The sequence below is a fragment of the Acomys russatus genome, chromosome 11 (genome assembly GCF_903995435.1).
Source record: "Acomys russatus chromosome 11, mAcoRus1.1, whole genome shotgun sequence".
NCBI classification, from domain to species: domain Eukaryota; kingdom Metazoa; phylum Chordata; class Mammalia; order Rodentia; family Muridae; genus Acomys; species Acomys russatus.
This window is the reverse complement of record NC_067147.1, coordinates 15,230,437-15,257,261: the sequence shown is the minus strand read 5'-3', so window position 1 is coordinate 15,257,261 and position 26,825 is coordinate 15,230,437. Positions and strand designations below refer to the sequence as shown.

At 38.4% G+C, this 26,825-nt stretch overlaps 1 protein-coding gene across 4 annotated transcripts in view; it reads left to right on the top strand.

Moving 5' to 3' along the window:
• The window catches only part of Ptchd4 (patched domain containing 4), a 180,164-nt gene extending 156,428 nt beyond the window's left edge, over positions 1-23,736 (top strand). For all 4 annotated transcript variants that reach the window (XM_051152943.1, XM_051152942.1, XM_051152944.1 and 1 more), the window contains one exon: positions 21,952-23,736. In XM_051152943.1, coding sequence (XP_051008900.1) covers positions 21,952-23,585 — 1,634 coding nt within the window. In that variant the 3' untranslated portion in view covers positions 23,586-23,736. The remainder of the gene's footprint in view (positions 1-21,951) is intronic.
• Positions 23,737-26,825: the final 3,089 nt, after the last annotated feature.

The following is a 26,825-nucleotide window of genomic DNA, read 5'->3' as shown; positions in this document are numbered from 1 at the left end:
TTCACAAGAGTCCAAAAAAGTGGGGGTGGGAGTGAATAACATGGTCTTCAACATCTTTGAAGTACCAAGATTCCATTATGGTGAATGTCCTTCAGGCCTCTGTCCCTGGGCTTACCTGCCACACATCTGCCACACCGCCTCTCTCTCCTTCTTCCACCTGACTCCTCTCATGGGAAAGCTAAATTGGTTTAAATCATGTGGGAGTATTATAAATACTGTTTAGTGATGAGAATAAATTGGTTCAAATCACATAGGTACTTCGCTAAGTGCTGACTGATGAGGGAGTTTGGATGTGCTGTAATTTATAAACAAAATGAAGGAGGTTCTCTGATACATAAGAGTTGCTGTGTTTCAGATCTTAAGTAAAGGAGAAAACTGTTTAAAATCTTTACTTTTATTTCCTTTTCTGTGGGTGGTGCGTTCACCTGAACGCATGTCTGTGTGTAGACCACATGCATGCCTGGTGCCCACAGAGGCCAGAAGAGGGTATCAGATCCCCTGGAATTGGAGTTATTGATGGTTTTGAGTCACCACATGGGTGCTGGAAATGGAACCCAGCTCTTCTGAAAGGGTTCCCATCACTCTTAACCATTCAACCTTCTCTACATCCAGAAAAGAGGACTTTTAAATCATTCTCTGAGACCAATATTAGCAGGATGCCAAAACCAGACAAGACACAAGAGGAACGAAAACTAGAGGGCAATTTCGTTTACACAGAAGCTAGAAGCTCACCAAAGTGCCAACCAAGAAAAGTCAGCAACATTAAAATATTATATGCCATGACAAAGCAGGTTTATACTACACAAAAAAATATCTAGTATAGATTGTGTTAACATCTGAATTAATCAGTGCACCAAGATACACAACCATCTCCACACACAAACAAAGGGCATTTGGCCATTTCAGCCACAATTTATAATTTAAAAATGAAACAAACAGACTACACACTAAGGAACATCTAGGCCACTGAGATGGCTCAGGATAAGACATCCACATTGTAGGAGGAGAAAACCAGTTCCCACAAATTGTTCCCTCTTCTCCACGTGAGTGTTATGGAAAGCAAGAATGCCCTCCCTCCCCTCTCTGAATAGATAGATAGATAGATAGATAGATAGATAGATAGATAGATAGATAGATAGATAGACAGACAAATGGGTAAACTTGGTGTATATTTTTTCTTCCTTTTTCTATGGGAAGCATAAGAGTGGGAGGGTGGACTGGGAGGAAAAGGCAGCAAGTGTGATTGGAGTGCAGTGTAAGAAATAATAAATAATATTTAGAAACAAGCCTTACTTCTTTAATTTTTGACATTATAATTTAATTACATTTCTCCATTTTCTTTCCTTGCTCCAAACTCTCTCATCTACTCCTCCCTAATCTCCTCTGAATTCATGACCTCTTTTTTCACTAATTGTTATCACATGCATATGTTCCTAAATGTAGCCTGCTTAATCCATATAATGTTATGTAAATTTACTTGTATATATATACACACAACAGAGAGCCCTAAGAACATAAATACATACAAATCAAACATTTTATACAGTAAAATCCATTGATATTCCTTTGATATTTATTTGCTGAAGATTAATGGTAGGACAATGCTCAAAGTCTTGGCCTTCTGTGATTAAATTCTTATTTTTTTATGAGACTATAACTAGAGGCACTAACACTCCTAACATACAGAGCTGACTTCTTTTAGGCAGCATTTCTTGGCACTGCCTTCAGGGATGTACACACAAAGTCACGTGTTGTGCTCAGAACTAAGGTTGAAGAAAAAGAAAAAAACTACAAACAAAATCAAAAGAAGCAAACAAATCTCCTACTGGATTAAACTAAATATAAATAAGTAGAAAAGATGCTCCATGAGGTGACCTGGGAAAACTATGCTACAACCACCTTAATACATTACACCTCTATTACTAACTTTATTCTTACAGATTTTATTCACTTTGATGTTGTTTTTTTCGCCCTTGCACATTCAGAAACATTCCACTTTTACCAAATTTTATAGAACCTCTATAATCAGTTAACCTTATGTAGGGTACTTCAGGTTTTAGCGAGGGTCATTAGGCAAGAAAATAAACTAAAAGGTATCTATAGCAAGTGGTGAATTTAAACTATCTTTATGTGACTGTGACTTAATTTTTGCAGAAAAATTTAAAGAATATACTGAAAAGTATAAAGTCATAGGAAAGCTCACCATAAGGTTTCAGGATACAATATCAGTACACAGAAATATATTTTATATGATAACAATACATAATAGCAAATGAGAATAAGAAAACAATTGCACTTAGTGTGACATTAAAAAGAATACAATCTGTCAGAATAAATTCACCAAAAGAAGTGTACATCATCCTCTCTTAAAAGCTAAAAGCAAAATCAAAAGAAACAAACAACCAAAAACCCCACTGAATGAAATTAAAATATAAATATATAGAAAGGACTCGCCCTGTTCATAGGCCAGAAGACAACGTTGTTAATATGGTAACTGATCTATGAGTTCAGTGCAGTCCTTACCAGGTTCCATAATGTCCTTGCTACAAAACTGACAAAGTAATCTTTTTTTTTTTTTCTCTTTTTTTTTTTTATTAATTTATTCTTGTTACATCTCAATGTTTATCCCATCCCTTGTATCCTCCCATTCCTCCCCCCCCCCCCATTTTCCCATTATTCCCCTCCCCTATGACTGTTCCTGAGGGGGATTACATCCCCCTATTTATTCTCATAGGGTATCAAGTCTCTTCTTGGCTACTTGCTGTCCTTCCTCTGAGTGTCACCAGGTCTCCCCCTCCAGGGGACATGGTCAAATGTGAGGCACCAGAGTACGTGAGAAAGTCGTATCACACTCTCCACTCAACTGTGGAGAATATTCTGACCATTGGCTAGATCTGGGAAGGGGTTTAAAGTTTACCTCCTGTATTGTCCTTGGCTGGTGCCTTAGTTTGAGCGGGACCCCTGGGCCCAAATCTGCCTATCATATTGTTCTACTTGTAGATTTCTAGGACCCTCTGGATCCTTTTATTTTGCTGTTCTCCTATGCGTCTCTCATTTAGAGTCCTAATAGGATGCCTTCCCCTCTGTCCCAGTTTCCTGGTAAGTGAAGGCTTTCGTGGGACATGCCCCTTGGGCTAGTATGCAGATATAAGTGAGTATATACCATTTGATTCTTTCTGCTTCTGGGTTAACTCACTCATTATGATCATTTCTAGCTCAATGCATTTATCCACAAATTTCGGGAATTCCTTGTTTTTAATAGCTGAGTAGTATTCCATAGTGTATATGTACCACAGTTTCTTTATCCACTCATGGATCGGGACAAAGTAATCTTAAATTCCATGTAGACAGGAAATTGTCTCAGGCTAGCCAAAACCATCTTGAATTATGCTTTCAGGTTTCAAATTTTACTACAAAATCAAGGAACAAGGAACTAGGAGAAAGATTGCTCAGTGGTGAGGTCTTTAATGCTCTTCCAGAGGAGACAAGTTTGATGCCTACCATGCACATCAGGTGGTTCTTGTCCACCTGTGATTACAGCTCCAGGGGACTGAGGCCCTCTCCCAGCCTCCTCAGTCACGTGAACTCACATGAACATTCCGTGTGCCCCAGATTGCTTCTCTGTTGTTATGATACAACGTCAACCAAGACAAACTTGGGGGTATTTCATCTGACAGGTTACATTTCCTCACAGAGAGATGCCAAGGCAGGAACCCAAGCTTAAAGCAGAAACCACAGAGGGCTGCCACTTACTGGCCTGGCTTGCTCTCAAGTTCACATATCACCCTGCCTTTCTCATACAGCCCAGGCACACCTGCCTACAGTGACGTCACACACCGTGGGCTGCACCAATCTCTATCAATAGCGATCAAGAAAGCAACTCAAAAATATCCTTGGAGACATGTCTGATGGAAGCAGTTCCTCAGGTGAGGGTGACACACCCTCTTCCCAGGTGTGTCACATTAGCAACTGTGATTAGCCATCACACCCTACACATAACTACAAGCTAGACTAAACATTTAGAAAAGAGCACTGTAAACTGTAGTCATTGAGATATGATGCTTGAGACACAGACACAGATATATGAATCAGTGGAATTGAATGGAGACTGAAGTAATAAATCCTTGTGTTCGTAATCAGTTGATTTTTTAAAAAGCATAGATAATCCAATTTGGGAAAGTAGTCCTTTCAGCCAGTGTTGCTGAAATAACTGGATATCGACATAAAAAACAAACAAATAAAAAACTAAAATTGGTTTTCTCGCTCAAACTCTAAAGAACATTAAACTTAAAAATAGATTATAGAACATGATGGTGCACACCTGTAATCTCAACCACTCGGAGTTAAGGGCAGGGGCTGGCCACAAGATCAAGGGCAGCCTGTTCTACATAGTGAGCTCCAGACTACCCAAGGCTATGTAGTAAGACCTTGGGTCACAAAACCCCAAAAATCTATTACAGACATTTATGTAAGAGTAAATACCATGACCACGTCCCCTGAATGGGGAGCCCTGGTGGCACTCAGAGGAAGAATAGCAGGCTACCCTATGAGCATATACAGGGGGAAGAAGTCTCCCTCAGTCACTGTCATAGGGGAGGGGAGTAAGGGAAAAATAGGAGGGAGGGAGGAATGGGAGGATACAAGGGATGGGATAACAATTGAGATGTAATATGAATAAATTAATAAAATATATTAAAGAAAAAACTGATAGAGTAGTGTGAAAGCAACTCAAAGTGTTGGTAGCTCCTGCAAAAAAAAAAAAATTTTTTTTTAAGAAGAAAAGGTGGGCAAATTAGACTTATCAAAGTAAAAAAAAAAAATCTTTTATTTCAAAAGCACCAACTAAAAATGTTAAAAGAACGTGATAGCATATTTATAGAGACCATATATGCTAGGCTAGGTTTTAACCCAAAGCAATTTTATAGTTCAATAATAGAGATCTACTTAGTTATCTCTACCAGATAGATGATAGACAGACAGACAGACAGACAGACAGACAGACAGACAGCACTGCATCTAGGCGATAAAAAAAGAAAACAATGACAACAATAACAAAAACCTAGTACAACTTAATAATAAAAAGGCAAATAATATAAGTTTAAAAGTAGAAACTAAATTTAATCTGTTCTTCATACTTAACAAATTTACCCATAAAACATTCTATCAGCACTACACTCCATAAATACTCCTTTTAGATCTGATGCACCAACAACATTCCTGGGTACTAGCGGGAAAACACGAAGCAAGACGTAGTCTCCTTTCACTGCTGCGTAGGGCTGCAGATAGGATGTTGTGTGGGTGTCCTCTGCGTTACTGTGAAGTAAGACTTGCTGGACATGGAAAAGGCCCTGCGTTCCACCATCTGAAGGACGCGAGTGTGACAGAGGAATGAGCACACGCACAAGCATTCAATTGCTAACAAATGTCGAGTGTGACAGAGGAATGAGCACATGCACAAGCATTCAATTGCAAACAAATGTTGGAAACTTCAAGGTGACCAACTCCTACTCTAAACATGGAAAAATATTCTGAACTTCAGAATGTACTGGGTAGTGACATACCATTTGGGAGGACATAAAAGATGTACACAGTCGTAAAGGGAAGGTTGGACATATTCGCAGGTAGTACCGTGAAGGTCATATGATTAGTTCTTAGTCAATACTTGCCCGTTCATCCCCTGGTTCCTTTGAGAGGTGAGCTATTTTATTGACGGTTCTTATGCCAGCATTCATCAGGAATCTCAGAAAGTGTCAAAAGGAAAAAAATTATAAGCTGCTGACATCCTCTATACAACATTTGGGAGATGTCTCTTGCTTTAAGTCAATTATAGGTGAAAACATGGACTTGGTTTGTTTTCTTCTGTAACTGCCAAAAAGCCCTGGAGTTTTCACATTACCCTCCTAAGTGGGAATCTTCTTTGGATCATTTTTCCTAAGCTTTCTTATGGTCACGTGGCTAACCTCATCCTTCCATGAGGTCCAGCTTGCTGTCATATTGTAACTTCTAAGGAAGGCTGTCACGTGACTCTTTCTTATTACTCTTTGTTTGTTTTAATGAATCTCTGCCTAATAGAATTTGGCAGGACATGCTCCATGAGGATTACCAAATAATAAAAAAGAAAGAAAGAAAAAAAGAAAGAAAGAAAGAAAGAAAGAAAGAAAGAAAGAAAGAAAGAATATTTACCACAGGGAACCTATGAGAAGTTGACATGAAAAGAACATGCTTGAAATGCACTTGGCACGGATGCAATTCTCAAAAGATAAATAACAGTATTGCATTTTTAGGAAGCTTAATAGGTATTCTGACATTGGTATGATTAACTATCACGTCTGTGGACACTTTCAAGAATGAATGGCAAAAGTATACATTCATACACTATGAACATATAGCTAACTCCTCGCAAATGAATACTCACCCATCAATAGAACTGCTGGCTAGCATAAGTCGAGCAGCTGTTTACAGTGCACAGAGGGCTATAACAAAAGTGTTATGTGGCTTTTCTCAATTATCCTCAACAGTACTGAGATAGATGCTTGATCCTGTTGAATTTAACACACAGAACCTTCTTGTTGGAGGTTATCAAGTTAGGAAGAAAGACAGGTGGGACTCAACTCTGGGCTAAAACACTCTAATTTGGACCTGATGCCCCTTTAGGACACTGCTTTCTGCTCCCACCCTTTACTTCCACGCTCTTCCTTTGGGAATGAACATCTTCTCCCTGTAATCTGACATTGCAATAAAGCCAAGATAAGCAGTGGACTGAGCTGCAGACCAAGGTGGCAGACTTGAGAAAACTGTGCCCTTTTGACTGAGAAGGAAACCTGTACTTCACCGAGACACATCCAGATGCCAACACTCCATAATTTCTGAAAGGACCTGCTGGAAGGGTGCATTCTGGGAGTGATGCTGGTTTGCTCTGTGAGCCAAGTAGCTCTGTCTGGGTCTGGAAAGCTCCCTTGCAGCTTGCATCCTGCCAGAAGAGAGCAGTTCTGTGGGCTTATTCTTAATAACAGCACAAATGGAAATACCTCAGTTAGTTGAATGCAGCCAACTAAAACGCATTGCTTATCATTATTTTCCTCACAGCTAATTTCTATAGACAAAAAAAAAAAGCCAATTCAAAACAGAGGGAAAAAAATCTAAACCTACTTTGGGCCTGGTTCAAATTCAGCCTTCTGCCTTTAGAAATTAGTGCCCAGTGTTCTGACAAACTAACCTTGCAGTAAAGCATAGCTAAGCAATGGACTTATGGAAGAGGATGGACCTCAAGTAGCGGAAAGAATGAGAGCTTTTCCACTGAAAAGGAAGCCTGCACTTGGCTGAGATGAGCCTAGAGGCTCCTGCAGCTCCACACCAAGATTAGCATCATCAAATGTTGTGAGGATTCCCAGCTATGGGCCTGGGTATTTGTAGTAACTGAGTCGTATGTTAGATTCCTTTTAGCACACCGACCTTTCAAAGGTTGATGCTCTTCTCTTTTTCTGCAGGTTAGCAAAGAGAACCACAAAACAGCTTGTTTGCCCAAAGCCACACATCCGATAGGTCACAGTGAGGGAACTTAAATGGATGAAGACCTATGGTAAACCCCAAAATCATAATACCTCCTGATAATTGATGGATGAAAAAAAAAAAAAAATGACGAGTCCTCTGTGAATTACTCAATAAATAATGACAGCTACCACTCCCTCTGTCCAGCAACTATTCTAGGGACATTGAAGCTATTATTCATTTCACATACACATCAACACTTCTTAAGTTTTTCCAGAGGTGGCACTAATAAGCTAAACTAATTCTCCCCTGTAACATATACTGACGAAGCCAGGTTCATATCTTTTGACTCACTATATATATAGCCTTTCCTTTTTCTTTTTTCAGGCTTCATATGTAAAGAGAGGATACAGGTCTAGTGTACTTTAGAAAGACTTTCTCAAATAAAGTTAATTCATCCATAAAAGGAAAACCAAAAGGGATGTCCTAGGTCATTAATTAAATGGCCATTCAAATGACTGGAGCCATGACAGGAATTAGATTCCTGGTTAAATGAATTTTCATGGGCATTAGATCACTCTATTCAGAGGTGATTGCAACCATACATACATTCTTCACTGGGGAGAAACGTTAAGAAAAAAAAAAAAAAAAACAGCTTTGGAATGCCCCCAACACACGTGTCCTCTGCAGCATCATGCTTTTACCAAGCGTCCATGTGCAACTCTGAAATTTTTCTCTCTTGAATAATATATAATAGAAACAGAAATGGGTGCATAATTTAAATTTGCCAAGTAAGATTCTTTTCATTTCAAATACATTTTCTAATGATTAGATCAGACATTTTTTTAAGCATGCTGTAGCTCTCGGTGTTACAGGAACTCTAAGTCATCATCCATTTTACTCTTTATAGGATTAAAGAGCCCCAAAGCTGGCAATTAACGAACTGTTAAATTCAGACGTATGGATGTGATATGATTTTCAAATGGGACAAAAAGCAGTTATTAAACTTCAAAGTGATGGCATTTCCCTGTGTCTTCTTAGTGGGAGGCACTCAGGAAATAACCTTCAAATGAATAACTTAGATTTTTCTAACCAACTTCTGTACTTTAAATGTCATTAGCTCCTCCCTCCCTTCCATTTTCCCCTTACTCCCTCCCCCTATGACTGTGAAGGAATGGGTTAACAATTGAGATATAATATGAATAAATTAATAAAATATATTTTAAAAATAGGAAATAAAAATAATTGTATTGTTCATATTTGTCTTATATTTTATACAATCTTGCTTGAAACCATATGTTCTATATATGTCTTAAAATAATACATTTTCATCTATTATATGTTAATCCTACTTTCAATATTTTATCCACTAAACAAAAAATAACTATTTTATATGTAAAATGTATTAAGCAATATAAATAGCACAAAATGTCATTTAAATAATTAATAAGAAAAGTATACTAACATTTTGGCTACAATCGTTAATAAAATTGACTTTTGAGTTGTAAAAAAATGTCATTAGCTCAATAAACACTAACATTAATTTTTCATTCCTCTAAGTTTTATGGAAACTGATCCTTTACTCTGGGTTCTGGTTTTTAAACTGCATGTTTGTGTGTAGCCTGCAAATTACCAATCTGTCTCTCTTAATGGCTGTATGATTTTTGAGTTTTCTGCCCCATGTTCAATTCCTTTATCTGCTATCTCTTTTTTCCTAAAGCACTGAATGTTTGGTTCCAGTTGACTCCTAGGGTCCTCCCATAGTAACGTCCCTGTGATGCTCCTCCCAGAATATTTCTCCCTTCTTATAGGATCTGTTTTCACTGAGAACAAAACTAAAACATTCATTCCCTGGCAAGCCCCACCTCTCTCTTGGTGTGTGGTTTGGATACTGCATTCCTCCTGGGCTTGCCTCTCACCTGATGTTCCTGGTTCTAACTCCTACACTCAACGAAACCAGCTTATGAAAGAACAATAATAAATCTTTTATATATTTCATTTTCTCAAAATAAAATTGATCACAAAAGCCGGGCATGGTGGCACATGCCTTTAATGCCAGCACTTGGGAGGCAGAGGCAGGCAGATCACTGTGAGTTCGAGGCCAGCCTGGTCTACAAAGCAAGTCCAGGACAGCCAAGATAACATAAAGGAACCCTGTCTCTAAACAACAACAACAACAATAACAAAACCAACCAAAACAACAAACAAACAAAATCCATCACAAAGTATCAATGCTTTCAAGCCAAAGACCACCAAATATACCAAGATAATTTTCCACATTTAGTTTCATCATGTGCTGGTAGTGAGGAAAACCTCACACCACAGAAACATTTGAGAAAGAAGGCATTTGACTAAACTCACTTCATTATTCTTGCAACCATTATAGGATTTAAAAGAGTGCTCGAAGGAGTCTGTTACTATCCAGAAGAGGAGGGAGTCTGTGCTCTGGTGTCTTGATACCTAGAGGTGGCAAATGGCAGAGCAGCACTAAGGTGCAGTTAGGAATCATCTCACTTCCTTCCTGAGGGCCATCTGGACTTTTGTATTCACCTGTGATCATAAAGGAGATTTATTTTGTCTCAGTCTATGCAGTAACCATGCCTGGTGAGATTTTCTGAGATGAACATCAACAGGATAACTCTAAGCCCAAGCAAGCTGTGAGCACCAGACCAGCTAATAGGAAGACCAAGGCCTGCTCGTCAGCACACACTTGCCAAGGATTCTATTTTGCACTAAAAAAAAAATTGTTTCCATTTTGTAGAACTTGAGATACTGAGAAGAAATGAAAAGTTCCACAGCATGTTTGCTTAGCAGGGATAACAGTCTTCATGGATGCTGTTTCTACAGTAACTTCAGCCAAGAAAAGTACTGAGGACCTAGGAGAGGAAAGCTGAAGAGAGAGTTCCAGGAGCCCCGGGCAGCTCAGCTGTGACAGTACAGCTATCCATAACTAAGACACCTAAAGAAGCCAGCATGGCATCCTAGCTCCAAAGATTTGGAACATTCCTGATGTTAAGCATCAGGACCAGCGTCAGAGCAGCATCAGGACCCTCACAATGATTTTCCTTTATGCAAAGTGTTTAATAAGATCCAAGCCCATGTGCACAAAGGTCCTCCGAGGAGAGCATCATTGCCATCTCATTTGACAGATTAGAGAACAAGAAAAGGAAAAAGAATAACAAAGTCATAAAGCTAAGAAGTGGGACAAATTCATTAACCTGCTGCAGAGACTATGTAGCAGTTACAATGTCAAATAATGTTACTTACCTAGTTTTACCAGTGTAAGGGTGAAATTACATTTGGCTAGGAATAATCAATAGGTTTTAGAGTGCTTCTCTTTCCCTGTATGCAAACACACACACACACACACACACACACACACACACACATCTACACACACATATGCACAATGTAGTATGTGAAAAACATATATACATCCTCATTTAAGCAATGTTTATACAAATAGTCCAAAATGATTGAATGTGAACTGTAGAATGAAGCTGCTTTTCTATTATACATTATTATTGATATAAATATATATATATACATATATATGTATATATATATACATATACATTTATATGTATATATATACATATATATATAAATATATATACACATATATATATGATCTGAACGCCATATGAGACTGTTAAGTTCCTTCTTTTTACTATCGGAGAACTAATAAAATCCATTAACCTCCTTTTATGTGGAAGGAATGAGTATTTTTCAGATTCACGCTGATTTCCTCTGCCCTTTGTACTTCAGTGTCACTCTCACTGTAGCCTCCGTATCACTTGTGCTAGGACAACGGCATTTCAAGAGAAACTACATACTACTTAAAAATGATGTCAAACTAGACTCAAAAGTCTCGATGTAAAACCAGCATTTGTGCCACGATATGGCAGGATCTCTGTTCGAGGCCAGCCTAGTCTACAAAGAGAGTCCAGGACAGCCAAGGCTACACAGAGAAACCCTGTCCCTAATAATAATAATAATAATAATAATAATAATAATAATAATAATAATAATAATAATAATAATTCTTGCTGAATTGGGTTCTACCCCATGTCTTCTGAGTTTACATAAGCACTGAGAGCTTAAAAGCCGTGTACATCTTTTGTGAGCTGAGTGATTTTGTGATGCTTGATAATAGCTTATTTTTTTTCTAGATGACAGTTAACGAAAAATATAAATATGTATCAATCACTATGGTGAGGTCAGATACCATGGGAGCGACAAAACCCACCACTTCAGTCTAAGTGGATTAAAATCACATTCCCTTTAGTTTGGTTTAGTCTGTGATGATTTGGTTTTCTGAGATAGGGTCACACTGTACAGCTCAAGAACTCACTATGGAGTCCAGGATGGCACCAAACTCATAGTGGTTCTTCTGCCTCAGCTTCCCAAGGATTGGGAATACAGGTGTGAGCCACAACGTCTAAGTTTTTCTAATTTTATGTATACCTGAACAAAAAAAAAAAAAAACATAGAAGTTGCTTTGTTACAAATTCCAGTTGGGCCTTAGTGGCATCTATCTCTACTCTATCATAAATTATCAGGCAACAACCAACAGGTGCCCTCCTTAGTGAATTCAGGCAAGTCACTTCTATTTACAAAATCCTGCATTTAATATAGGGCTATTGGCTATTATTGTAAGACCTGATAATAAATACTACTTATTATTAAAGTAATTGGATATAGTATTGTTAAATCTATATTTTGTGAATTCCTATAGTATATAAATAACTAAACTGATTTTATGTTAGCTAAAATAATCATTAATTTATATTAATTTATAATAATATAATTTTGTTCAATGAGGCTCTATTAGAATAAATGTTGAACCTCTTCAGTTTAGTCTCACAGAAATTTAGTAAATGCCTACTCTATTCTAAATAGTTCAGATATAAAACTGAAAAAGACAAGCGCTTTCCCAAGATCATGAGAAATGGTCAGTAGCAGACACTTCCAGTTGAGTGTACTTGAGTCTACCCTTTGTAACAGAGGAGAGAATGACCAGCTTGTACCAGGCCAAGTGGCATGAAGTGAGCTAAAGAAAAGTGCTAAGAGGTAGACCAGATGGAGCTATTAACAGTCTGCTGGAGACACACATTAAGAACTGTACATGGGAGGCAGAGGCAGGAGGGTTTCTGTGAGTTAGAAACCAGCCTGATGTACATAGCTAGTTTCAGGCCAGCCAGGCTACAAAGAGAGACCTTGTCTCTAAATCACAGAAATAAAATCACCAACTAAAGAAAAGAAAGAGTAAATGTAACATGTAATATCTACCAAGTAAAATATAACTCAAAAAGGTTATGAATTATCTAACTTTTCTCAGCTCCTTGGCTTTTTTAATTGGTATCTTATTTTTTAGTTCATCAATCACTGATTTATTTGACATCAGGGTGTCATAATTCTAACATCAATATAAAGTAAAATGTTACTTTGAATGTATTTTATAGGGGTTTTTTTTGAGACAGGGTCTCTCTGTGTAGCCTTGGCTGTCCTGAACTTACTTTATAGACCAAGCTGGGCTTGAACTCACAGTTATTGGCCTGCCTCTGCCTCCCAGTGCTGGGATTAAAGGTGTGCACCATTGCGCCCGGCTCTTTATAGGTTTTTTTTTTTTTTTTACAAGCTTGATTATTGAAAGAGTAGTTGTCATAGTTAAGTTTTCTACTGATGTGATTAAAATACCATGACCAAAGCAACTTAGAGGGAAGGGGATTTATTTCCTCTTACAACTTCCAGGTCCAGCTGGAACTCAATGCAGGAACCTGGAGGCAAGAACTGAAGCAGAATCCATGAAGGATCCCCCCTTACTGCCTAGGTCCCTATGACTTGCTTGGCCTGCTATCTTTTAGCATCCAGGACCATGGGCCAAGGGTGGCACCTCTCCTCTCTGAACTGGCTCGACCCACAGTGATCATGTTTAATCAAGATAATACTTGATCTCAGGCCAATCTATGAAAGAATTTTCTCAATTAACATCTCTTCTTCCCAATTAGATCTAGGTTTGTGTCAAGTTGACAAAACAAAAAAACAAGCACACACACACACACACACAAAAACAGCACAGTAGCTAACCAACACAGAAATAACTAAGGAAGATGGTAAAGCTTTGTTTAAAGCATGTAAGCTGTAGTGTTTTCAACCTCTGTTCCTGTGTCTCTAATGTCGGTGTAAAGTCGCCATGCCCTCCTGAGAGTTAAGCACATTCAAGAAAGATGAGAGATCAACATATGTGACTTTTCAAGACCAATGTAGAAAATTCTAACTCCAGTGATGATTAAAATAGCTAGAAATATGCAGAATGTACTCTCTAAAATATATCAACTAGAGAGTAATAATATAGTTGATGCAATCAGAGTGGACTCCTATTAAAAATATTTTTATTTGATTGATTGGGTATGGAGACTGTTCTGACCATTGGCTAGATCTGGGTAGGGGTTTAAAGTTTACCGCCTGTATTGTCCTTGGCTGGTGACTTAGTTTGAGCAGGACCCCTGGGCCCAAATCTGCCTATCATAATGTTCTACTTGTAGGTTTCTAGGACCCTCTGGATCCTTCTACTTTGCTATTCTCCCATGCTTCTCTCATCTAGAGTCCCATTAGCATGTCCTCCCCTCTGTCCCAGTTTCCTGGTACGTGAAGGCTTTAGTGGGACATGCCCCTTGGGCTACTATGCAGATATAAGTGAATATATACCATTTGAGTCTTACTTAAGGCTCAGGTAGGATTGTATCGTCTCGTGCTCATCTCATTGAAGACTGAGATCAGTGGTGTTTGGTAACTGTCTTAATGCTTTTCTTGTTGCTGTAATTCAACATCTAATATGAAACAATCTAGCAAAGGATAGATTCATCTCGATTTAGGGTTTAAGATGGGATACAGTCTATTATGGTAGACAAGGTACAGTTGCAGGAGCTCAAGGCATCCAATCACATCACAATGGCACCCAAGAAGCAGAGACGAGACAGGAAGTAGGACCAGGCTACTAACCATAAAGACCCATCTCCAATTACTCACATCCTCCAGCAAGGCTGCATCTCCTAAAGGTTCTAGACCCTTCCAAAGCATCACTACCAGGTTGAGGTGAGGTGTTCGAATATGGAAGCATCTAGAGAACATTTCACGTTCACACCACAACAGTAGCTAGTTTTTAAATATTTGCTTTAGCACTTCCACCCCTCCCCCAATATAACCAATAATAGGACCCAAAGGATCGATTTACATATGTTTTATTGCAAACAGAAGAATTTATTGTTGTCAGTCATCTGTGCTAGCAGCCAAGTGAGTTTTTACAATTGTATACTGCTTCTATTTGCTCCCACTTAGAAGTGTTCACAGCAATATGCCTTAAGACTTTCAGGACAAAAAAAAAAAAGAAAGAACTTTCAGGACATTCAATATATACATATGTAACTGCAAATCTGTGTTTCCATTCATGAATCTCCTCAAACTATTCTCCCAGTCCATCCTACATTCAATTGTAAGAGTCCTCTCTTTCTTCTTCCACAAAGTGTTGCCAAAAGAAACATCGTCATTCAATGTTGACCTAAGTGGGTTACTTATTATATTATTCCAACATGCTTTATAAATGTGTATTAACAGAATTAAAAATAATTATCATCAAAATTTACTAATATTATATGAGATGTATTTGGACATTAGTTTATTAATAATTTTCTACATGAATAAACTGGTCTCTGAGGAAAGAAAAACAATCACAATTTTGTGCACATTTGCATACATACATGCACACATATTGTCTTAGTTTTGCTTTCTGCTGCTGTAATAAACACCTTGACAAAATCAACTTTAAGAACAAAAAGAGTTATTGGTCCATAATTCCAAGTCACAGTGCATCATTGTGGGGAATTCAAGATGGGAGCATGAAGGTGTTAGTCATATTACATATACAGTCAAAAGTAGAGAGAGAATAAACTCATGCATGCTTTGCTTACCTCACTTTTTCCATTTCAACACCTCAGGACCCCAAGCTCAGGGGATGTTGCCGGCCAGAGTGGACAAACCTTTCTACAGAAACAAGTATAGTCAGGATAATCTCTCACAGGCTTGACCTAAACAATCCATCCTTGAGACTTTCTTACCAGGTGAAGATCATATCAAGTTGACAAATATCTCTCTCTCTCTCTCTCTCTCTCTCTCTCTCTCTCTCTCTCTCTCTCTCTCTTTCTCTATCTATCTATCTCCTACACACACACACACACACACACACACACACACACACACACACACACAGCTTAACAGGACCTTCACTGAAGCTGTTCCTAAAATTAATTATGTCCTCAGGTAAGGATGATGGTTTGACTGGGAAAGTAAGATAGGCTTGCTTCTACTCAGGGCTAGAGTAGCAAAAAGATATACTCAAATTTCAGGTGATCGTGTGATAAGGCAAGTCACACTTACACTCTATCCATAGATCTTGATGTGAGATGATAGTGTGTTTGTCTTTGGAGTGACATTTGAAATGTGAGGATTTTCAGCGTAAGGGTAAATATGATTACATAACCAGAAGAGGAAGTTGGAACTTTTGAAAGAAATGCAGTAGCACCAGAGTACAGACTACTTGAGACCAAAAGACAAAGCACACCAGGGTGAAAAACAGCAACAACAAAATGGAATGTCCATGGTTAACAGACCTGCTAGACAGGTCAGCAAGAAGAAATAATCTCAAATCCTCATTCAACTTTTGTAAGACCCCAGTTCTATGTGAATGGACGGATAGACTACAGAGATAAAGAGTAAAAGATAGATACAAGAAAACAATTATGAGACTAAGATAAGTGTTCCAATTTGCTAGTAAATGTTTTCTGTGTTGTAGGATATAAAATACATTATAAACCATTATTCTCTTTACAAATTTTCACTGGAAATGTATTTTATCTTATTATCTGGAAAGGGTGATTACTTAACCAGGTATGTGTGTAAATTATTTAATTTTCTTTCAATTAAACTAGTAACTCTTAATTAAGGGCAATGTTTTTTTCTAGAGAATATTTATCAATGTCTGGAGAAATATTTTATTGCCATGACTGTGTGTATACTATTAATATAAAATGGGTAAAGGACAGGAATGAGACTAGACTTCCTACAGTGTATGTGACAGTCCCCAAAACAGAGTTACACAGACAAAAGTGTTAGTAGTTTCAAGATTTGTAAATCCTGACAATAAACAAGCAAAAGATTTATAAAGTTCTCATTTCAATCGATGTAATAAGTTCTACTTATACTATTTAATACTTCCTTGACACTTTCATTCAATGTGTTTTGATCCTATTCAATCTTACTCCCCCACCTCTTCCAAACTCACATCTTCCTTTCTTCCTATAAAGTCAAAGTGTGCTGCACAAATATCCTTGAGTGTGTGCTCTTCCTTTGGAGCTCAGTCAGTTCAGCAAGGGCTATACTCTTAGGGAAACTGACCTTTCCTCTCCTAGAAGCCAACAATTACCAATAGATCCTCAGCCAGGGGCAGGAATGCATGCCCAGCTCCTTTTTCATTCTGAAATTTCATTTGGCTTGGGCTTGAGCAGGTTTTGTGCATGCTGTCACATTCACTGTGAGTCCATATGTGCAGCTGCATGTTGATTTAAACAATTTATTTTTAAACATAAAAACTGAATGAGTTCTTGAGTTGTCATAAAGGTAATACACACATACACCCATTCCCCCACCATATATATCCAAGGGCCCAATGTATTGAGGTTGTTTCCACATAATATATTTTCTCAAAAATTTATGCTAGGAGTAGTAATCTACCCACAAATCACTTAGAATTATTCTCTTCTTGATTATGTTTCTGCATCTTTATTTTTTATAGAAATAGTAATGTTTTCATCATAGGGACACTATTTCTTTGGATGTATAGTTTCCTACATTTTGGTTTGTTGTTGTTGTTGTTGTTGTTGTTGTTGTTGTTGTTTTCAAGATAGGGTTTCTCTATATAGTCCTGGCTGTCCTGGAACTCAACCTGTAGACCAGGTTGACCTTGAACTCACAGAGTCACCTGCTTCTGCTCCCCAAGTACTGGATTAATGGCATGCTCCACCACCACCCAGCTTAGTTCCTTATTTTTAAAATAGATATATTAGAAACTATGATGTCTCAGGATCATACAAGTCAAAATGGCCTGAGCCAACTGACATTTTGAGAAGGATTGTGTCTTGCTTGTATTTACATTGTATGTGTTGGCTCATTTAAAAGCCTTAAGTAGATGTATATTGGATTGCATAGCATTAAACAGTATGTAGCTCTTCTAGATTAAATTTATATCATATAATGATATACATTAATTTTTAGAATTTATGATAAAATATGCTTGGGGACTTAGCTATAGCAAAGAATTCAGTTGATGCTGTGTGGTAAGAGGTAAATGGGCTGAAGATGTCACTGAGTGAGCAGAATGCCTGCGTAACATGCGGGAGGACGTGGGTGTCATTCTCAGCACTTCATAGTGGCTCATGTGGATAGCTACAGCACTGTAGATATGGAAATAGGAAGCTTAGAGTTCAGGGTCATCCTCAGCTATATAGAGATTTGTGGCCAGCGTTTGCTACATGAGACCTGGTCTCAAAAATAAAAGATGGTAATATGCATGTTCTTTTTAAAATATAGTTTATTAATTTATTCATATTACATCTCAATTGTTATCCCATCCCTTGTATCCTCCCATTTCTCCCTCCCTCCCATTTTCCCCTATTCCCCTTTCCTATGACTGTGACTGAGGGGGACCTCTTCCCCCTGTATATGCTCATAGCGTATCAAGTCTCTTCTTGGTAGCCTGCTATCCTTCCTCTGAGTGCCACCAGCCCTCCCCATCCAGGGGGCGTGGTCAAATATGGGACACCAGAGTTCATGTGAAAGTCAGACCCCACTCTCCACTCAACTATGAAGAATGTCCTGTCCATTGGGTAGATCTGGTAATGGTCTAATATATTCTGCATAATATTTTCAGAATCAAAATAACAAACAGTTCTTTTCCTAACTTTGAAGATTATGCACACTAACCAGAATAGAACTTATCCAGAGAAATTTTTGTTCCATAGCAAATTGGCTTGTGGCTGATGAGTTAACGAAGTGAATAGTCAGATAAGATTTTAGGAAAAAGAAAAATGTTAGTATAATTGGGACCTTTGGATGTGGCTTTGAGACGAAGGAGAACTGAGCTGACCTTGAACAGACTAATGAATGCAACAAGCAACGAGAGCCACAGGAAATAGGATGAATGAAGCTGAGACAATGAAATTGGTCATGGCCATATTCATAAAGCCATGAACAAGCAGCCGTTGCTGGGGCAACTAAATAGTGAGCAAATTGTGTAATAAACAGAAGAGCAAGTATCATGGGGGAAAAAACTATAAAATACATGTACTACCCCTATGAATAAGATAAAACATGCCATGTTGAAAGTTCACATTTTCGTTCTATAATACGTTTTTAAGTGAATACATAAACCTAACAGACCCATGATCATTGTCCCACACATACGGACTTTTGTACCCCATAAAGCAAAGTCCTGTCCTACATAAGCTACCTAAGGCTCCATTAAAATGACCATTAGCAAAAGCAAGCCAAATTTAGCCTCAGCAATGTGTGGCTTTTCCCTCCCTAGTGACTACAAAGAAAACTAATGTCCTCATTTCCAAAGAGAGGTGCTCTAATTAAAGTCTTTCAATGACCCTAACCACTATCATAATACATCATGTTGTCAGAAGATTAAGAGAGGAAGACTTCTTGGTCAATGAGTCTTACAGAAGATGTGAATGAACAGCCATTGTTATCTGTTTCACTAAGTTTTTCTTTTCAGTAACACCAGTGTTCAGCTTATAATTCTATGTGATAAGTAATATAATTGCCTCCAAAAATATTTGTATGCCTGCCTTTTGCCCAGCTGCAGTCTTTATAACCCTTTTTATTTGTTAAGAAAACATCTTTTCTGACAGGAGAAACTCAGAAAAGACAGCAAAAGCTTTATATTTGAGGTAAGAACTTTATTGCTTAATTCCATTTAGTAGTAACCAATAAATAGTTAATAACAGCTCCCGAAAGAAAGCCAATATGCTTTGAAAATCAAAGATTAAAATCATATATACTTAAATCTATACACGCTATCATCAAATAAAGTCATGAAACATGACTCATTAGCTATCCATTTAAAAGACTGTAAATGCTCACTCTCCTACAAAGCACCCCTGTTTGGGAAGAGAGTCAACCACATCTTACAAACTCACACAGGGTTTGGGGAGATAACCTAAGGCTCCTACAGGTGAATCCAGGCTGCTATTTAGGATAATACACCTTTACATTCAGAATTTTAGATGCACCAAGATAGGAAAGATGTTTTCTTCAAGGCTGCCAAATACAAATAGCCAAAACACTAAGAAGGTAATATTTACATAATTCCTGATTGTGCCATGTTTCTTCTTGTTATAGGTAGTTTATTATATATGTGTGTGTAATAATATAAATATATATGTGAAAAATTAAAAATGTTTAATAAACAAAACAAACCCAATCTTGGGTGATTTGCATTGCACTGAATTGTCATACTGCTACGCTGTGTCATACGAAAGACACTAGTTGGAAAACACTATGGAAAATAAGTCTCGAGTAGAAGTAAAGGAATACTGGGTATCAAGTCACAAAGTCTACCACCAATACAAACCCAGAGCACTTACAAAAGACTGTGGTAACTACAATATCTTCACTAAGGCACCGCAAACTGAATCGTGTTTGGAGCTTTTAATTAACTCCAAGACATAAATAACATACAAGGCGCGTTGTCCAGATTTTTGTGAACTTGGTCACAAATTCTGTGTCCTTAAATGTAGTTATTTTCTAACACATTTCTTGGCGAACAACCCAAGTACAGCTTGTATCAGCTCATAGGAATGGTTTGTATTTCGGACTGCTATGCCTACCATGGGAAAAAATAATCTAGGAGGCTTTCCACCGACTCAGAAATGTACCAGTTCATAGACTCTGGGTGATGATTGACAGATGAGAATCATGGAAGTGGAGAAAAAGAGGGAAATTAGAAATGCAGTCTAATATCTTTGCTTTTATGGTGACTTTCTTCTTTTGACAGTAAGGAAGCGATTTTCTTAAAACCTGGCAGCTTCTTGGAAGTAACCAGACAGACCTGAGAGCACATATCAGATATTCAAGTAATATTTGTGGGCCCTTTGCCTACTCACCCTTACATAATATGCCTTGCATAATATATATGTATATTAGATATATACTATATACATATAACCAAGGATGAATAGAACTATATTAGAGAAAGTATTCTTCATCCACATATGTGAAACAAAGGTGTTCGTTCAGTCATTCCAGAAACAAAAGCTTCTAAGGGGCCAAGAGGAGGTATTTCCTGTGATCTCTAGGTCTGGAGGTCTTTTAATTGACCCAGGAAACTGTTTTTTACTTGCATCCAAGGTCTATTAATAAAAAATCCTAGGGCTGGAGAGATGGCTCTGCAGTTAACAGCATATAATACATTTACAGAAGACCTGGGTTTCGTTCTCAGGACCCACATGATGTGTCTCACAAGCACCTATAACTCCAGTTCCAGGGCACATTATGTGTTCACCAAAAACACACATGCACATGCATAATTAATGTTTGATTTACATTTAAACTCATAAGAGGGGGCTCGTGGAGATGGCTCAGTGGTTAAAGTGCCTGATGCTCAAGCAAGAAGACCAGAGTTCAGTTCGGATACTCAAGACCTACTTAGACGCCAGGTGACCATAACGGCCCACTTCTGGTCTAGCATTGGAAGGTAGGACATGCTGGCTAGTGAGACATGGCCTCTCTTGTGAGCTCTGGGTCTCATTAAGAGATCCAACCTCTACAGGATAAGGTTGAAGGACTATCAAAGCAGATCCCTGACATCATCCTTAAGCTTGCACATGCAAGCTTATGTACATTGCACACATATGTACATGTACCTGCACCCACCCATGCACCCACAAGAAAGAGAAAAATGACCAAAAAAGTATATGAATAGGTGGTGAGCATATTGTCACAACTATTTAAAATGTAAAGTCATTTAACTATGTAATGCTGTCTTGTAATTCTATAAATCAGCACACGAATCCATTTATAAGAACTTCGAATGAGTTAGCCAAGCATGTGCACTGATATTATGCATGCAGGGAGAAAATATGTGGATCTAGTGTTATGTCTACAACTTTTCAGGTAAATATAATAGATAATTAATATTTTATTTCACCCAGAATATCAATAAAATCAGTCTTTACTTGAGTTTAAATAGGGACCAAGTATTTCCTCCAAGTTGCTAATAAGAGAAACACACTACTTTGGAGAATAGAGTATGTACGTTTCATGTCACTAATCTTTCTGAAATCCACTTGAACCATCGATGGAAATAAAAGCAACTATTCTTTTTCTTTCTCTTAACATTAGGTCATGGAACTAAAGGAGTATTTGAGCTTCTGTCTGGATGGCGGAGGACCAAAGAGAATTTACCCTTCAAAGACAGGGTAGCTGATGCCTATTCTGATGTGATGGTCACCTACACCATGACCAGCTCCCTGTACTTCATCACGTTTGGTATGGGTGCCAGCCCCTTCACAAACATAGAGGCAGTGAAGATCTTCTGTCAGAATATGTGTGTCTCTATTCTATTGAACTACTTCTACATTTTCTCTTTCTTTGGCTCTTGCCTGGTCTTTGCCGGACAACTAGAGCAAAATCGATACCACAGCATCTTTTGCTGTAAGATCCCTTCCGCAGAATACCTGGACCGCAAGCCTGTGTGGTTCCAGACAGTGATGAGTGACGGGCACCAACAGACATCTCACCATGAGACCAACCCCTACCAGCATCACTTCATTCAGCACTTCCTCCGAGAACATTACAATGAATGGATTACCAATATCTACGTGAAGCCATTTGTGGTTATACTGTATCTCATCTATGCCTCCTTCTCCTTCATGGGGTGCTTGCAGATCAGTGATGGAGCCAGCATCATCAACCTACTAGCCAGTGACTCCCCAAGTGTTTCCTACGCCATGGTTCAGCAAAAATATTTCAGCAACTATAGCCCTGTGATAGGATTCTACGTCTATGAACCCCTGGAGTACTGGAACAGCAGTGTCCAGGAGGATCTGCAGAGGCTCTGTAGTGGGTTCACTGCTGTGTCCTGGGTAGAACAGTATTACCAGTTTCTCAAAGTGAGCAACATCAGTGCCAATAACAAGACCGACTTCATCAGCATCCTACAAAGCTCATTTTTAAAAAAGCCAGAATTCCAACATTTTCGGAATGATATCATTTTCTCCAGGGCGGGGGATGAAAACAACATCATCGCTTCTCGCTTATATCTGGTGGCAAGGACTAGCAGGGACAAGCAGAAGGAAATTATAGAAGTTCTGGACAAGTTGAGGCCCCTGTCCCTCTCAAAGAGTATCCGGTTCATCGTGTTTAACCCTTCCTTCGTGTTCACAGACCATTACAGCTTGTCCGTCACCGTGCCTGTTCTGATCGCAGGCTTTGGGGTTCTCCTGGTGTTAATCCTGACTTTCTTCCTAGTGATCCATCCTCTGGGAAATTTCTGGCTAATTCTTAGTGTCACCTCAATTGAGCTGGGCGTTCTGGGTCTGATGACCTTGTGGAATGTCGACATGGACTGCATTTCTATCCTGTGCCTTATCTACACTTTAAATTTTGCCATTGACCACTGTGCCCCACTGCTTTACACATTTGTATTAGCAACTGAGCACACCAGAACACAGTGTATAAAAAGCTCCCTGCAAGAGCATGGGACAGCCATTTTGCAAAACATTACTTCTTTTCTTATTGGGTTGGTCCCCCTCCTATTTGTGCCTTCAAACCTGACCTTCACACTGTTCAAATGCTTGCTGCTGACCGGGGGTTGCACGCTTCTGCACTGTTTTGTTATCTTACCTGTTTTCCTAACCTTTTTTCCTCCTTCCAAAAAGCACCACAAGAAAAAGAAACGCGCCAAACGAAAGGAGAGGGAGGAAATTGAATGCATAGAAATTCAAGAGAACCCTGATCATGTCACCACAGTCTGAGGGTGGAGAGTTTTTCTTTTCCAGTGTTGCATAATGATGCAGGGCAAGTAAAGCTCAGACCTCAGCTGCTTGGGCTGGCCAGGGGTAACAAGGCAAGTCAGATCAAGAGTGCATTATTCACGACGCATCCAAGGGTCTGCTTCTTTTCCGGGGTGGGGGAAGGTAATAAAAGGAGTGAAAGTTCTTTGTAACCTTATACTCCATGAGAGATAAACTTCCAGACATTGATCTTAGAGCTTTTCTGAGAAATAGATGGACTGATGTGTTGAGACAGAAGGCAGAAAGATCTAAAGAGTCAAAAAGAAATACTTAGAAAAAATGGAGAAGAGAGAATAGATGATCTCTAGATAGGGAGAAAGACATAGGAAATGTCTAAATTGCCATGTCACTTTTCATGTTTGTTTTTTGAACAGGTCAATCAAAGGAAACCAATGCACTTGGGACGTACATGTTTAATCCTGTCTAAACCAAAGGACCAGACCACCCAATCCATTTTGTGTGTACATATAAGTATACATACACATATACTTATATATCTGGCTTTAACGTACATTGGTGTTTGGGTAAAAATGGGTGTCAATTTGCAGGTAGGCTGGCCTTTCTCTAAAAAGTCAAATCACCTTTATCCAAATATCTAAGTTCATTAGGGTGATACAAACTATATAAATGGCTACTTAAAATCAATTCACCCATCTAGACATGTAGAGTGTTATTCAACTGTGTGATAACAAAATAAACAGAAATTTGAATCCATTAAATTCTACATGTCATGTTGTGGGTCATTGAGATCCTAACTTTGGGATGACTTGACAAAAACCTCAAAAGGTGTTTGAGTTAATTAGCATGTGAACAAATGTTTAAAAATCTAAACTAGTTGAGATAGCTTGTCATTTGTTTTTAACATGACTGTGTACTTGGAAGGCCAGCACAGCTGCTTTTGGATAGCTCACCCACCTGCAAATGAGCACGTTAAGCATATTGTCCTTGCATGAATATGTAAGGGTACACAGTGTGTGAGTGAGAGAGAAGGGTATAATGAGATAACATTCCATGGTTAAATGTTCTTATTTTAGATGGTGAAAGCCCACTGTGGTGGCATATGGTAATTAACACAGGAAAAGGCAAATATCTGGGAAACTTGGAGAGTAGTGGGCCATCACCATTCATCATCCCAGCATCAAAAAGTCCTTAGTATAAGAAAACCTTGCCAACTCCATATACTCTATTGTCTTCCTTGGAATAAGTTTGGAGCATTAATGCAGGCCAGGGTTACTATGTCACTATTAGTGGTCACCATAGCCACAGAAGCACCATTTTGTAGCTTCTTGCAGTGTCGTTGTCTCATTAACTAGAAAGTAAGCTCCTATGGCAAGCACAGCTCTCTACAGGTGCCATAATTAACTGTAATTGCCCCTGAATTCTTTACATTAAAAATATAAAGTACTGAGGGGAATGTTTCCATTGAGCTAGTGTTTAAAACTGTGTCCCGGGCAGGTACTCAGACTGCTGGGTACTTACATAGACTAAGGCTGATATTTATGTTGGAGAAAGTTACTAAAAAGTCCTTCTTCACCCCAAGTAGGGACCTAAGAAACAATTCATTTCCAGGTAGAATAAAACAAATGCCCAATGATTACACAATCTGCTACCAAGCTCTTTTTCCTGAAGAAAGTTGATATTTCCCACCATTTTGATTTGTATAATTTAACTGCATTAATAACACTAATAGCTTTAAAAGGCAAAACACCATTATATTTCTTAGAAAATTGTATTCCTGTTACAATTTTTGTAAATGACAGTGATAGATTAGTGAAGCAAGAGCTCTGCTCTTATAAACAATGCAGATTTTTAAAATGGACATCATTTAAATAAAATTTTATGTTATTGGATGGTGTTTGTTTTATTCTCCCTTATGGCCACTGTATTTTAATGTCTCCTCACTGTGGGTACATAGAATAACTTTGGAATTAAGTAGGGAACATAACTTCCCATAGGCACACATGCTTTCACTGTATCTATAAAGTAATGTTACAGTTAGTGTCAGCCTTTTATCTTCTGAACTGTTGTGCTAGGGAAAACAGGTCTTTGGACAGTTGACCTCTGGGCCATGATCTTATATTTGAAGCTGAATTTTCTGGGCAGTCTTTGGAGTTGGAGAACAGAATTCTTGTTTCACGTCTACTCATCATGTACGATGATAACTATCATTCACACCTGTAATTTGTAAAGAGGGCCACTAAGAACCTGAGGGGGCCATGTCACTCTGTTTCTTTCCATATTCAGTGATAGTCAATTGTTTCACATATTTTTGTTTAAAATTAACTTCTTTTAGTTTTCTAATTACCATGAATTATTTCAGATGCAAAAACAAACAAGCAAAAAGATTGGTAAGCCAATTGGCCTGCTTGCCAATTGCCAAATGCATGGGAGTATAGCTGCATAGTCTACGAAAGTTCTGACCTTAATCTCTCCCAAAGCACTTGCCTGAAGAAAGACTTGTTGATGTATTAGGTAACGTCTTCATGGATCAAATGTGTAAGGCAAATAGGACTTTCTCATTGACAAGCTGTCAAGAGAGGTGGCATTTTAGAAGAGACGCTATCTTCTCCAGAACACGAGATCCTCTCTAAAGGAATTGTAGCAATAATTTACTGAAATGAAACTCCATGTTCTGGAAGAGTTTAGAGAACACCCAAACTGCCTTGACTCAGTCTTAGGAAGTAATGTGAGCCCAGAAGGATCTCACCAAGCATCATTCAGACTTTCCAACCTCACTGTGAAGCAGATATTTCTAAGAACTCCTTCACTGAGTACCAAGATGCACCCTAGAATATGAGGTCACGATTTGCAGGTAATCCTCCCACCCCAGCCTTTTCTGGTTCTTGTCTGCTCCTTTCTCTAGTGTTTCAAGTCTTTGGTTGTTTTGTCCATTTGTGAAGTATTGATGGCATTCGTGTTGGGAATTTATCTACCGTCAAGCAGAAGACCATTCAAACCCTAGAAGAAATCAGTGGGATGTCTTTTAGATTTATGGAATATTTTATTTACTGTAATGCATTTTCCCTTAAAATGGGAGATTTTTTTTAAACTTGTGACCCCCTCCCCCACATCTTCTCTTGTTTGAACTGGACTGTGTCCCCCATCAGAATGTGAAACTGAAACTATTGTTTATGTTCCACTCTCCTCAAAGAGGAACGTACCTAAATTACCAGACAAGATTTGTCTAAGAGTTCCATAGGC